The sequence below is a fragment of the Bos grunniens genome, chromosome 16 (assembly GCF_055505025.1).
Source record: "Bos grunniens cultivar Pamir isolate PY7600 chromosome 16, Bosgru_T2T1.0, whole genome shotgun sequence".
Taxonomy (NCBI): domain Eukaryota; kingdom Metazoa; phylum Chordata; class Mammalia; order Artiodactyla; family Bovidae; genus Bos; species Bos grunniens.
Window position 1 is genome coordinate 61,911,513 of NC_141180.1, and position 16,105 is coordinate 61,927,617.

Below are 16,105 nucleotides of genomic sequence, written 5' to 3' on the forward strand. Positions count from 1 at the left end.
GACCAGATGCCATGATCTTAGTTTTCTGAATGTTGAGCTTTAAGCCAACTTTTTCACTATCTTCTTTCACTTTCATCAACAGGCTTTTTAGTTCCTCTTCACTTTCTGCCATAAGGGTGGTGTCATCTGCATATCTGAGGTTATTGATATTTCTCCTGGCAATCTTGATTCCAGCTTGTGCTTCTTCCAGCCCAGCGTTTCTCATGACGTACTTTGCATATAAGTTAAATAAGCAGGGTGACAATATACAGCCTTGATGTACTCCTTTTCCTATTTGGAACCAGTCTGTTGTTCCATGTCCAGTTCTAACTGTTGCTTCCTGACCTGCCTATAGGTTTCTCAAGAGGCAGGTCAGGTGGTCTGGTATTCCCATCTCTTTCAGAATTTTCCACAGTTTATTGTGATCCACACAGACAAAGGCTTTGGCATAGTCAATAAAGCAGAAATAGATTTTTTTTTTTTTGGACCTCTCTTGCTTTTTCGACGATCAAGCGGATGTTGGCAATTTGATCTCTGGTTCCTCTGCCTTTTCTAAAACCAGCTTGAACAGCTGAAAGTTCACGGTTCACGTATTGCTGAAGCCTGGCTTGGAGAATTTTGAGCATTACTTTACTAGCATGTGAGATGAGTGCAATTGTGCGGTAGTTTGAGCATTCTTTGGCATTGCCTTTCTTTGGGATTGGAATGAAAACGGACCTTTTCCAGTCCTGTGGCCACTGCTGAGTTTTCCAAATTTGCTGGCACATTGAGTGCAGCACTTTCACAGCATCATCTTTTAGGATTTGAAATAGCTCAACTGGAATTCCATCACTTCCACTAGCTTTGTTCATAGTGATGCTTTCTAAGGCCCACTTGACTTCACATTCCAGGATGTCTGGCTCTAGGTGAGCGATCACACCATCATGATTATCTGGGTCGTGAAGCTCTTTTTTGTACAGTTCTTCTGTGTATTCTTGCCACCTCTGCTTAATATCTTCTGCTTCTGTTAGGTCCATACCATTTCTGTCTTTTATTGAGCCCATCTTTGCATGAAATGTTCCCTTGGTATCTCTAATTTTCTTGAAGAGATCCCTAGTTTTTCCCATTCTGTTGTTTTCCTCTATTTCTTTGCATTGATTGCTGAGGAAGGCTTTCTTATCTCTCCTTGCTATTCTTTGGAACTCTGCATTCAGATGCTTATATCTTTCCTTTTCTCCTTTGCCCTAGGAAGGTCTAAGGGCTCTAGATGCTGCCTCTCTCTCCAGCTTCCCTTCCTCTCCTTTTCCTTAGTGTGATTCAGCAACACTGGCCTTTCTGACTATTCCTTACACACCGTCTGTGCTTTCCCTTCCTCGCTGCCTTTGCCATGACTGCTGTCTGCCTGGATTGCTATGCCCCCAGACATTCTCATGACTTATATCATTCAGGTCTTTGCTCTAATGTCACCTAATGACATTTTCTTCCTATGGCTCTCCTGTCTAATCTGAATTACTGTGTGCCAACTAAAACCCACACTCCTTTTGACTTTCTCATCACGTACCCTTTTTCACTCTTCACCTGAGCACTGAGTGCCACCTGGTAGGATCTGTGGCTTCTGTTTGTTCATCACTGGGTCCCTCTGTTTACGTAAGTTCCATAGGGTCAGGGGTCATGTCTGTTGGACTCAGTGTTGTTAACCCTCCATACAGAGAACACTACTTTGCTCAGAATAGAGGCTCAATAAGTGTTTACTGAATAAATTAGTGAATTATTGATGAACTCAGAACTCTTCCAACAGACTGATGAAACATGGATTCTACTTCTTCCATTCTCATCACTGTCATTCATTAGCTTCATAGTTCATAAGCCAGCTCTCCCACATTGGAGAGTATATAAAAGTCAGACACCATATCAGATTATGTATAAATGGAAGCTAAAAATGAACCCTGATAGTTGTTTTCATCATTTTGATTCCTTATCCTCCTTCAGCAATGGCTTTGAGTAATCCTTGGTTATTAAGAATTTATAGTACAGTAATCAGAATGTCCCCCAAAATTGCATTGTAGTGGTACTTAAATTATGCTAAGGGAAGTTCAGACTAGTCCAATATAATAATAACAATAGCTAACAATTAATAATTACCAGGACCTCAAAAAAGGTGATTTATTTACATTTCTTTGATCTTCACAACCATCCTGAAAAGGCAAAGTGTTACCCCCATTTTAAAGACAAGAAACATAAGCTCAGAGTTGTCTGGTGATTTTCCTAAAGGCATTGAGCTGTGCTTGATTTGCTTTAGAGTTTCTGACAAGCTTTGGAACACACTCTGATATGATAGGTTCATTCAAATTACACCTATTGGAAAAATTAATAACCAGAGTCTTGTTTGTTTTTTAATTTAATTTTTAATAGAATAGGCTTCACTTATTTCTGTTAGGCCTTCTAGGACTATCCAGATGGATTTCCCTGATAGGTTTTATCAAGCTGGTATCCTGAATTCAGGAATAATTTGCCAGGTTCAACTAGACTAGAAAACGTCTGTGTCCCAACTTGTAACGTATTTAAATAAAGGCAGCATCACTGTGAGAAGGGGCAATTGACTGTATGCAACACATGGAGAAAGAAGGTTAGTTTTTACATTTCATAAATAACAATTAAGACTGAAATGTATGCCTGTGGCAGATTCATTTTGATATTTGGCAAAACTAATACAATTATGTAAAGTTTAAAAATAAAATAAAATTTAAAAAAAAAGACTGAAATGTGCTTTCATTGTAGAAAAATAAAATTTTTAATAAACCTTCCTCAGAAAAAAAAAAAATTGATTGTCTTTGTGATCATGGTATGATTAAAGAGACGATGGTGACATCAGTGGGAGAAATAAAAGATCTGGACTCCTTCACTGTTCAACTGCTTGATTGTTGAGCAGAGTTAAATTTAAAAAGGTATTTTAATATTTGCTTCACTAAATCCCCTCCATGTTTTCAATTAGAGGAACAGAAGTACAGGTGCGGATGTGCTGTGTGTTCATTTGTCTTGCTCTTTGGGGGCTGGCTTTTAAGATGGAAATATTCATGTAATTGTGTTGAAATGAACAGTGAGGAAGTACAGTAGTTCAGGAATGAAAATGTTAAATTAAATGGACCATGTTTAACATTGTTGTTGATCCTGAGGAACAGTTTTTCCAGTATATGGAGCATTTCGATTCCATCCAGCATATGTTCTCCACAGTTTTCTCTGCTCTAATTCATCTGTGTTTTTCGACAGCTCCAGATGGCGTGCTGCCTCCGAGGCTTTCATCTGCCACTCCAACCAGTCTTCAGGTTGTCTGGTCTACACCAGCTCGGAACAACGCCCCCGGCTCTCCCAGATACCAACTCCAGATGAGGCCTGGCCACTCCACCCATGGGTTTCTAGAGTGAGCATTCTACTTGTCCATCCTTGTGTCATCTGGGTTATACAGTTTTGCCATTCATTCACTTTACCTTAACTTTGTAACAATAGGTAGGTCAGTTCTCATTTGCAACAAATAAAGTCCCCCTTTTAAAAGATCCAATAAACACACACACACACACACACAAACACCCAAACAGTACCCTAGGAGATAATTATTTGCTTTGCCAAATAATTATCTTATTTGCTTAAAATAAGATTACTTCAGCCTTTTCATGAACACATGTATATGCCAAAAGCAAGTGTATACCAGAACCCCACAAAAACTGCTGCCTAATTATGGCTATAAAATTATAATACTTATTCCACAAGTTCCATGTGGCATCAGTCTCAGGACTAGAATTTACACCATATTAATAAAATTTCCATTTCATATAAATGGAATTATACAAACCCTTAGCCAAATAGCTACTTATTTTAAAAGAGATATCACGTGAAGACAGAAAATTGCAGAACTGAGAGGTACATTGACATTCCCTGAAAATTCTTTACAATAAGAATTTACTTTTGTTAAAATTCCTTTGAATGTCTCAGCCTTCCTAATTTTAGGATTTCATTCTTCATATAGGCTATTTTCCAATCCTTCTGCATCGTTAAACTATGAAGTGAGAGATCTCCAACCATACACAGAGTATGAATTTCGGTTGGTTGCCTCCAATGGATTTGGCAGTGCCCATAGCTCTTGGATTCCGTTCATCACCGCAGAGGACAGTAAGTGGTCTGAAAAACACACAGCTGAATATCTTCTGCCTTAGCACATCTTAAAGTCTTTAATTTTTTCCAAAACAAAGAAATAAGCCTCCTGTATTCTCTTGATATTGAGTGACAGTAATCTTTTCCAGGACCAGGGTGGTCAGAGTCTCCAGAAAGAAGAAAAATGTGAGTTTGGAGGGTTGGAGAGTTAGGCCTACTGACAGGAAGACATAATTCACAGTAAATTATGATATGGCCCCATGCAGTCCTTCAGGGTAAATCTAGGTGTCCTGAAAGGAAAATGTTATCCTTGTCTATTCTATGGCCAAGTATTGCAAGTGTTCTCTGCAGAAGAACATGAAATATGGACCCTACTTCATAAGGATGCTTAGAGGTCATTATAGATTGGGATTGTCTTATTCAACCAATACAGGGAATTTTCTAGATTTTTATGGAAGACTTACATTTGCATATATATATTTTTTTTTTAACTAGGTTATATAGAGAAAAGAAATACATGGTTATCATATTGAGTTTTATACAAATTGCCTCTTGAAAAAGCATATATATGGAAGTATAACTTTTTAGAAAAGTTAGAAATTAAATCAAGCTATACAGAGTGAAGGAGGACACTGTATCTTTGAACAATGAGGTTTTTAGGGTTAATCTTGTCAAGTCTTTTAATCAGAAGCTTCTTCAAAGATGTTGCTCTGTTGGCCAATTGCCATTCTAGCTCTATATTCAATCAGGACCCAAGTGACTTTCAAAAGGCTGGATATTAATCTCAAAAGGCACAGTATATGAAACAATATCAATTGTATATGAGATAGATTCTTTTATGTCTACAATATCCTTAATTATATTATTTTAGTGAGAATAAGACCTTAAATGAGATAGAATCAGAACTATCTGCCTTCCTTAATGCTTACTTAAAAAAAACACACACACACACATGAGCAATAATATATAATACTTCCTTCATTTCTCCCAAATTGTAATTACTCCCAGGAAACAGGCTGGGTACTTCACAAGGACACATCCAGGCTGGGTACTTCACAAGGACACATCAAGGGTACCATTTAGTAAATTATCAGCACAGTGCAGTAAACGACACCCACGGTCCAAAAAGCATCAGTGCACCACTCAAGGTACCTACACCTCTTTTAGTGAGAACATTACATGCACTCTGGCAAAACTGACAATATGAACACCAACTGTATACAGATGTCTGAACCAGAGAGCTCACAACCAAACCAGATTTCTGAAGAAACATTTCTTTTTTAAATCAGCTGAAAAAAATATTTTTACTATCCTTAGCGCATTCTTCATGGCATGTGATGGAGGTTAACTAAAAATAATTTGCCCACCGCAGAGGTGATGACATCAAAGAACTCCACACTAGAAGAGGAGAGAAATGACTCCTTTTTGGCACCCACCATTTCTGTTTCGATAAATTCTGTTCCGATAGAGAGGGGACAGCACTTTTATTTCCTCCGTGGTGATCGTTATTGAATAGGCACCAGATTCTCCTACCTACAGGCAGGAAGTTAGCGCATAAAGTCCCAGACATTGTAAAGACCTAGTTAGCACAGCGCCCTCTGTTGAGCAAACTTCTCTCCTGCCTCATCTTATCATGAAACAGGTTTTACAGACAGGTTTGACAGTGTTTAGAATTTTCATGCACGGAGACTTGGGCCATCTCTGTGGCTTTTAGGGCCTGAGATCAAAGTGAATAGTGTTACCCTTCATCTTCCTTCATTAAGAATTAGTAACAATTGATTGTATAGCAGGTCCTAACTAATGAAACCCAGTCATGATTTTCATTGAAATCCTTTCTCTGAAACAATGACCTCTTCCTTCTTCTGCTTCACCTGTGATGTCACATACACCAGCAAAGGACTAAAGGTCGGCCCGTTTGCCCCTCCAGGTTAACTTACCAGGCATGCTCACCCCTGAGACATAATAACAGTGTCCTATATATTTTGGGTGTCAGTGGAGATGGATACCATCTCTGAAAGGAAGTGCAATTGAGTTGACAAAGACTGAGGGATTGGCACTTGGCACAGGCAGTTTTTCTGTCAAGGCTTCAAAGCCTTGATTATAAAACTACCCATGCTGACAGCCCCATGCCAGGATCATACTTCATACTTGGTTCTAACCAGCAACTCCCATTCAGCAAAGTGCAATTTCCAATGTAGAAATTCTGCATATCAGCTTACAGAATGAAACACAGAAGTCCTCTCATACCCACATTTAAATTTCATACTATCAGTAGGCACCTTTCCACATCAGCCAAAGCCCCCAAACTTTCCAGCGCCAAAGAAAGGTCACCAGTAGCAATATTTTTCATATGATACTGTGATAGTGTGATTTCATCAAGTCTGTGATACAGCTGAAAGCAGAAAGAGAAACCTAAGCAGAAAATGACCTAGAGCTAGAGAAACAAATGCTTGCATGCTAAAACAGGTTCTCAGAGATGAAGAAAGAGGTGTGAAGAATTTTAATAGATTTTTTTTTCAAATAATTTGTCATTTACATCAGTGGGCCACCAATATCCAGTTCCATGCATTTTTAAAAATCTAGTGTGCTTATGCCAAATAATAATAATGCACATTTCCTATGAATATTTTAAATCCAGTTAAACTTGTGTTAATAAAAGATGTTTGTTCCAGCCAACTTGGTCAGTACAGTGTTCGACTATTTGTAACCAGATAAATACAAACAACGCATGATTTTTTTTTTTAACATGCTGCTGGCAATCTAAGTACCCAACATGCCTGCAGTCTACAAAAATGCATTAAGATTGTGATAGATTTAGAAGCATGGGATTAATAACATGAAGACACTTACCTATCAGCTGAAACTTTTTGATGTCTATTAATAAGAAATAGCTCTCTCTTCTGATTGTATTATTTGTCCCTCTCTCAAGTATCTACGATTGTTTCCTGTACAGTATAGGCTGTAAAAATGGAAGTTGGCTAGAAGGGAAAATTTCCTCCAACTTCAGTTTAACTGTGCATGCCTTCTTCTGCCCACAAAAACGTAGGCAGATTTTTGTAAAATATGAGATAACTCACTTTTCTTTAAAAATATGGATTCCCTAGACTAGTAAAATTCAGCTTTCTCCCAGCGTTTCTTGGCTACCAAGATCAAAATATGAAATATCTCTTTATTTGAATCATTTAAATAATGAACTTGTATACACAAACAGGTCAATCTGATGAAAATGAGATTCTTTTCTAAAAATCGCTTATCTACCTCTAAAACAAAACAAAACAGAAAAGAAAAATTTCTTCCAGAGTTGACCATTCAGTTGTCATATATTTTTTAAAGATGAAAAATTGAATGACTTTGCTAAATTTATAGTTTAAAACTCCACATATATATTTTTAACCATTCATCTAAGATGCATTATTAAGTAAAATTTGTGGGATTTGGCTAGTTTATTCTATAGATTTACTTAGATGATTTTTTTCATGTGTTCATTATTTTGCTAACAGACTCATTGTTCATGATCTTTGACTGAAATCTGCTAAAAAATAGAAAGATATATCTTATTACGAACACAGTGAGATTTTCAGTACTATTAACATACTGTATCTACTTACTATATTAGTTCTTATTGTTATTTTTTTCCCACACTTTCAGTGCGCTGTAAACAAAGGATGTAGTGTCTGGATCCTATTTTACTTTTCTCATTAGCATTTTTGAGCAGGTTTCCCCTCTCATTCATCTTTAAGATTCTCATAGCAATTTACAAAGCAATAGTCTTTCTTCTGAAGTAAAATAGAATGACCTTGTGACATTCATTGAAATCTATATCTAGCAGAACACTTTTCTGCCTTGTTTGTTGTCTAACAAAATTCTACTCATCCCTCGAGTTCCAGTTCAAATGGTACGTTCTCTGCGAAGCCTTCCCTCCTCATTTCTACCTTAGGATTTTGGATTATATCTACTTGTGCAACGTCAATATCTCTTTCTGAATTGTAATTTCTTAGGATCTAGGATTCTGTCTCATTTGTCTTTGTAGATCCAGTGCTTGGTGGTGGATCTGATATAGAACAAGTGCCCCAAATTTTTAAAGTACTGATTAAAAAGAGTTTCATATAAACAAATCCATGAAACTACCGACTTCCCTGGCGGTTCAGACGGTAAACTGTCTGCCTACAATGCCTACAGTGCGGGAGACCAGGGTTCAATCCCTGGGTCAGGAAGATCTCCTGGAGAAGGAAAGGGAAACCCACTCCAGTGTTCTTGCCTGGAAAATCCCATGGACGGTGGAACCTGGTAGGCTACAGTCCATGGGGTTGCAGAGTCGGATATGACTGAGCGATTTCACTTTCACTTTTAAGCAAGCAAATCTTAACTGGGTACCTACTGTGCTGGAAGGACTGAAAGGTACAAGGATGAATAGGAAAGTTCTTGACTTGAGTGGTCCACAGTCTGCTGGGAAGACATAATAAAACAATAAAGTACTGTGATTGAAGATAAGGGCAAGCTCGGAGTAGAGCTTCTCCCAACAACACCGGGTGTCAGGAAAGCCTTCCCAGGGGAGAACACAAGGAGGGGAAATAAGAATGATTTCTATTTGGGGATCACATCAATATCAGATTTCCAATTTACTTCCTCGCCATTGGTCCAGGCGAGGAAAGCTATTGCTGTAGGAGGTGCCCACTGACACAGGAGGTAGGGCAGCTTGTAGAATTCTCTGCCTGTGATGTCAGCCTCTGAATATGCGACAAGAAGGGTGAGGATGAGAGGCAGATGTTAGAGAAGGAAATCCCAAAGGCGATCCTCATTCTTTGCCTTGGTCAGAGGCAGCCTGCTGGCTGTCCCTGTGATTCTGTCTTGACCGGGATAATGAATGTTCTAATCAGAAAGGTCTCTGCTAGCCCAAAACCATGTGCTACTTCAAAAGGGAGACAGATATATACAAAGAGAATTCCAAAAGGAACACGTATTTTCTTCTTATTCTCACAAACTGTAATGGATAGAATACTGAGTCCTGGTGACAGAGAGGGGAAGTAAAGCTTTGGTATGAAACGTGATCAGTTGATGATGTTATTGTACTTCTAGAGGGGGATTTTCCAATCATTTAATAAGTGTCTTTGTGCCTTTAAGAGTACTTAAATTTTACAACTAATATTGCATGGGAGAGATCTTTTTATTAGTGTGTTTTAGAATTTAAAGTCAGTCTGCATTTTAAGAGTTTTCTATGTGAGAGAAAAACAGAAACGTTTGTAAATGAGGGTGGCACATATTTATATCGGTATATTTTATTTTATTTAATGAAGAACTGTGAGCAGTAAGTCTCAGTAGTGCTGCATGATGATTTTACTTTTCTATTCCAAACTTATTTCCTCATTGCTTTAAATATTAACTTCTGAATGCTGATATGTTTATCCTTTCAAACAGTGATATGGTCTCTATTTTACCCACAACAGAAAATCCATGATGCAAAGTAGATCATTCTGCTGATTTTGAGAGCAAAGTGGCTCTGTATATATGTCCCTACAATAGTTTATTTTCCTGTTGCATAGATTTCCCACCCCCACGAGATTCTTGCATTTCCAGAATTTATAAAACAGATTAGTATCTTTATAGTCTTATTTTTATATCCTAATATCAAAAACCAAAGTGACCAACAGAAAAATCATTTGAAAGGATGAACCAATTAATGAAAAATTCTATCCACCTGACTTTCATTTCCCTCTTGAATTCTTGAATCTGTTTTGGGCACATTAAGCCCACTGCTCTTCTAAATTTGGAACTTCTAGTTCTTTTAGGACTTTTTTCTTCCTTCATGAATTTTCACATTAAAATATTTCATTCTCTGCCCCAAACGTTCAAGTAAGAATCCACAGCCGTTCACCATACAACATGTCCCCATTCTGGAATACAAAACACTCTTCCTAACCTTCCTCTGCTGTCCTGGTCTCAGGAGAAATAGAGAAAACAGTTCCCCAATATCGGTTCACCTACTTGCGGACTATAAATTGTATCCTTTCAATTGAAGCAATCTTGTAGTCTTCAGATGTTCCTTTTATTAAGCAACGATGCCCTGTTACACAGCCCTTTTCCTATTTTATCAGTTGTCTGGAAGCTGAATATTCACATACTTGCCAAATGGCAGTGCCCATATGTAATATTTGTTTGGGGATACAATGCTCTTACCTCTGTATTATCACAAGATTAATTATTCTTTATCTTTAATTTATTGGTCCTATTACTTAAGTCTTTTATTATAAGCTGTCAAGAAAACTCCTTTTGGGAAGTAGTTGGGGTATAAATAATAAATTGATAAAAGAATTCATGATTAAAGAGGGAATGGAATCCATCACTCCACTCTTCTGCTAACATTTTCTCAATGAATAGCAAGAGACTGTACAAACAATTAGTACAGAGCATACTGCTATGTATAATTATACATCCATGTATTTGCCACCTTGGTTTTTAATTCTCTGGCAGATTTAGAGGATATTCATTTATAGAGTTAGTGTTACTGAAAAAGAGCTTTTAAGCCAAGTGAGTTTTTAGTTAAAATGGCAAAAAGTTCCTTCAAGGCAGCAATGAGGAAACATTAGGAAAACTGAGTGATTGTTGGTAACTCTTGTAGCAAACGGGTTGTAGAAGACCCATGAAAACCACTGAAAAACAGTTATATACACACAACAGATGTGTCATTGCAACTGTTTATTCTTTCAAATCATTTATACACACACACACACGCACACCCATTCTTCCCAACGTACACACCTGAGTTATAAAAACAAATAAGCAGACCCCTCTGTGAACAATCTTGTTACTCTCTTTTAGGCTGGGGCTGAACTTTTGAAGCTGATGAGTGAAATCGTTTCCCATAAAAGATAATTTCATTTGCCAAAATGAAACTACTTTCCATTATTAATGCTATAATGAAACAGCCTGAAATATGAATCAGTGATCTGAACAGAAAGGATGCTCCCGTTCCCCGCTCCAGGAGGGGAGTTCTCTAAACAATTACACCCATGGAAAGGGCTGTACGGTTGTATTTTCATCACTCGCCAGCTGAGCTGTGTGGCTGTCATACTTCCAGTCTCCCCTCCAGTGACAGCCGCATTGACAACATGTTATACTCCACATTGATTTTACAGTTAAGGAGCTGATTGTGATATATAGGGATTTTAAGAATTCAGCTGAGAGGCTGACTTTTGCCTTTTATCATTCCATTAAAATTTTATAACCATCTTTTTCATGTCATTTCATCCATGAATTCTTACTTTAGAAAGTGATAGCTACTGCTGTGAGCATAACTTTTCTCATGTTCAGAGCTTTTTATTGTATTAGCAAACTACCCCAATTATAGTTATTACTCATGTTTTACATAATTGTGGTGACCCTTTCAACCATGCAGTGGCACGCCAGTTGATTTGTATATAGAATTAGATGATTCGGCTTATCATTTTAAAGCACTAAATTGAAAGCGTGCCAGGAGTCGGGTTTTAACACTTCCTTAGCCAAAGGAGCTAATTAAGCTGCTTTCAGCATCCTCTCCTGAGTCGCCTACTTTAAGGACCCTTCCTGCCACAAGAGCTGGGAGCCTACTCAGCTAGAGCGGGAAGCTAATAAAATGTATTCTGGCTTTTAAGGGGGAAAATATCATGCAATTGAAATTGAACATCTCTTCTTGCCCAAGATAAGAGATCATCTTTAAGGAAAGGCTGTGCTCTGTAGGGGCTTGAAGTACCAGTTCATCTCATTATCCTGGATGTTTCCCTGATAACGCTATCATCGTAGTCAAGAGAAATAAAAGGTTTATCCCCATCATAACAGAGAACAAACTGCATCATTGTTACTTTTCCCTGAAGAAGCTCACAGTTTGATAATGCACATATGATGAATAATTATGCAAGACCCCTGTGAAAACCCTAATAGAAAAATATTCTGATTTTTAAGTGTATATTACTCTTTTTTGAACAGGGAAGGGTGAGTTAGGGTTAGACTTGAAAGGCTCGATTCTCCACCATTGATTTTATGGACCCCAATCTCAGAGGATTTCATTTTACAAAACAACATTGATATCTTACAAGACTTGCGCTTGCTTTTCTTTAGGAAAGAGCCAAATCTGGATGACAAGTATAAATAAGAAAGGATCTGTATTCCTATTTTGATATAATAATTGCTACCGCTGCTGTGTACCAGAGAGCAAAAGTAAGAAATGTCACAGTGGTTTGACGAAAGCTTCAGAATGAAAGCTAACAACAGACTAAAATGAAAACTGTGATCCATCTCAGGATCATTGTACTTTTAGGATTTTTCTCTTCAGATAGGATGCATTACCAAATTGTCAGAAATGGCTTGATTTCAGGGTTAGTGCAGTGTAACAGCTTTCCTCTCTAAAAGTAATTATGATTCTGCCATCAGTCCAGTTGGTGACAAATATGTGAATCATGTTGTGTAAAAATATGCTCCTATCTACCAGCTACGACTGTGGTCCTTGACTCCGCAAAGCTGTGGTTGCATTTAAAACTTAAACCTTGGTTATAACACTGAATCGCGCACACACACACACACTCACATCATCAGTGCTGTTTTAAACAATTACTAAATCCAAGTCTATCTTTTTTAAAGATTTTTCCATAAAATCTAATGTTCACAGAAAAATCTCATAAATGTTCAAATTGCTGTGGGCAGAAAAGGGGGATATAGGATTTTTCTTGATCTGTTGTAGCAATTTATAGATTTCAGGCCGTGGTTTATAAGAATGCTAAATGTTCTGGAATTACAGCTGTTACTGATCAGTGATTGAGCCAGATTTGTGTTATTGCACCATGTTCTTGCTTGTACCTAGAGAGCAGTAAAGCCTCAATATAATAAAAAGCACCTGCATTTTAAATGAAATTTCAATTGAAAAACTTAACAGCCCTTCAAATTGCAGAATTTAACGCAGCCCAGTAAAGCTTAAATAACACTTTGCCTCCGCAGGCTGAGGGGTTTGCATTCAAGGTGACTTGAGTGTGTCGCATGGTGAAATTATTTACAATTAAGGAATTTCTCTGGAGGGCTGCAGGATATTTGCTGCTCCACAACACCTAGGCGGGCATATGGCGGGCCTTTTTCAGTATTCATGGAGCCTCCTGAACCTTTATGATAATTGAATCAGTTAGAGTGCTGAGTGGAGCAAGCATTAAACCTGTTAACCTAAAGGTCAGATCTGTGCATTGTTTATTTATCAGTAGGTGAAAGAGCTAAATCGGCAGCTTCTGTCACAGTCACAGTAAAAAATCACCTATAATATTAACAGGGAGTAGATAAATTGCAAAACATGGATTAGAATGATAAATAGACCCAGGGATAATATGGAATATATAATGAGCGATGCTGAAGGATTTTACTGGGCTATAAAATATGCAGGTTTGTTATGATAATGTTATTGATTATAATGAGTTACCAGAGTTCCAGAAAAATGGGGCGTAAGTTTGAACTTTGGTTACAGCTGCCCTCTGTGTCTTTCTCTCCTAAGGTCTTTATTTCAGAAGAGTCTTCCTGATGTTGGGGAATCCTTTAATCAAAAGAAATGATTTAATAAAGTAATCTTACAGGAGCAAATGGCAATTGAATTCAATAATGTTCAACAAGTACATCTTACACATTTAAGAGGAAAGCAGTCATGAGCCTTGTCTTTATGACACTTGGCCACTTACTCAATGGCCTTTACCACGTGCCCAGTTTCATATTCTAGAGTTAGTTAGTTCTAACTAACATATTCATGTTAGTTCTGTTCTGAGGTGTGGGAAGTTTCCAAGAGGTCTCACCACTTACTTTCTACTTTATAGAACCTGGACCTGTAGACCCTCCAATTATCCTGGACAAGAAGTCAAGAATGATGTTGGTCACCTGGCAGCATCCTTTAAAGTGCAATGGGCTCATTACCCATTATAACATTTACCAACATGGCCGCCTCAGCTTGGAAACTTCTGGAAATGTCACTAATGGCACAGTGACCCATTTACACCCACATACGGCCTATACGTTTCAAGTAGAAGCTTGTACTTCAAAAGGGTGTTCCCTGTCAGCAGATTCCCAGACTGTTTGGACACTCCCAGATGCACCAGAAGGTATCCTGAGTCCAGAGTTGTTCTCTGATACCCCAACATCCGTGATCATATCTTGGCAACCCCCCACCCATCCCAACGGCTTGCTGGAGAACTCCACAATCCAGAGAAGAGTCCAAGGGAAGGAGGCAGTTACCACCCTGGTGACTCTCCCAGGAAGTCATCCCAGGAGGTTTATTGACAAGACTTCTTCTCTTAGCCCGTGGACAAAGTATGAGTATCGAGTGCTGATGAGCACTGCTGGTGGAGGGACAAACAGCAGTGATTGGGCAGAAGTGACCACTAGACCCTCGCGACCTGCTGGGGTGCAGCCCCCCGAGGTGGATGTGTTAGGACCCGATGCAGCCAAGGTAAGAAGCTAAGTGTCTGTCTCCTCTGCAGACTAGGAATGTACCCTGCATCAACTCCGTGTTAAACAGAGCCATCTACTGACAAAATGCACACGTGTTGTTTTAGGCATTCACTGGAGAAACTGGGTTTTTGGCCTTTGGCCCAAACTCTCTCAAATTTGATGTCAGTTTTTCATTTCTCCCTGTATCCCCTTAATTATATTGTTGAGACGCTTCCATTTGCCTCACACACCTGAAATCCTTTGAATGCCACCCTGGGATGCTTAGCTTAACCACCACGTCAGATCTAAATAGATCAGAAAATGAGAAGAGGTGGGGAAATGCGGGGGAAGGGATTAGCGTATTAACAAAAGTTCCAATTACCAATATTCTGATTTTTTTTTTTAATGATCAAAGAATCAAGAGGATGGGGGAAAGAAAGAAAAATAGCAGATTACGGGGCTATTTAGGAACTGTTCAATTATTCACTTCATTCTGCTGGGAATGAACTCTAGAGGCTAGGATAACTACCATTGTTTTGGCTTGCATACAAACTTCATTCAAGGGAAATTAGTGTAACCAAACAGGAGGGAGTTTTGTAGCTTAGAAGCCTCTTTTGTGTAAATACACACATGCTTCCGTGGATTCAGGCTTGTACTACTGCCAAAAGCATTGGTGCAGCAGCTTGCTCACCAGAGCACAAAACAAAGGACATTTGCATAACAGCAAAGTTCATCTGTTGAAATTATTACTTGAATCTCTGTTGTGTGTTCTCTCATGCCTACGAAAAGCAAACACTGGGTGATGCTAAATAGTGTAAATCGTTGAAGAAATTTAATTGAACCTACATACTAAAATCTGTGTTTCAAAGTCTGCCTTCATTAGCTTCTGCATGAGATTGGTCAGCGCAACACAGCTTCTTGATAGAAATATCTCAAATGTATAGAATTCTGTTGATAAAACATCAAAAGGAAATCAATTTGAAGGACATGATGTATGGTGTTTACTATATGAATTGGGCAATCTTAAGAATTGTTCTTCATTCAAAGGAAAAGCAGAACAAACCAAAGGAAAACCCCAAACAAACCTAGAGTTATTAATCATTCCAGAAATGACTTTTCTTTTTAATCCTAAGGGAATTTTGCAAAACTTTGGTAGCAGTACCAATCAATATGATGTGACATAAGCACAGTCCTTCACAAAGGCACAGCTAGGTAATGGACATTTTTTCTGGATTCTTTCTAACAAAGATTTAATAGCTAGGCAAATCTGAAAGATGACAAATATTTTCAGAAAAGTAATAGCTCAGTGCATAGTTCTGTGTGATTCAGCATTTATAAATGATGATCAAAAGTATTCAAAGTAAGTTGCCTGGCTTTTTCATTCATCCCTTTTTTTCCTTCCTCTTTTGATTTTGTAACCTCATCCAGAAAGTAAACAATGTGCATGGCTTGTCAACCTGCTAAAGTACGATTTAGTTTGGTTTGAGAGCAGAATCTCACAGACACTCACCAGGCCTGGAATCTAAAAGTCTCTAAGAAGGTGCTTAGAATATACAGACAACGTATTCTAGTGGTC

General features: G+C 38.2%; 1 protein-coding gene across 1 annotated transcript in view; it reads left to right on the forward strand.

Annotated features, from left to right (window-relative positions):
- LOC147356925 (usherin-like) overlaps positions 1 to 16,105 on the forward strand; it is a 170,073-nt gene that overhangs the window by 147,458 nt on the left and 6,510 nt on the right. Inside the window, exons 9-11 of the mRNA XM_086342933.1 lie at positions 3,226 to 3,376; positions 3,980 to 4,122; positions 13,920 to 14,548. Coding sequence (XP_086199059.1) covers positions 3,226 to 3,376; positions 3,980 to 4,122; positions 13,920 to 14,548 — 923 coding nt within the window. The remainder of the gene's footprint in view (positions 1 to 3,225; positions 3,377 to 3,979; positions 4,123 to 13,919; positions 14,549 to 16,105) is intronic.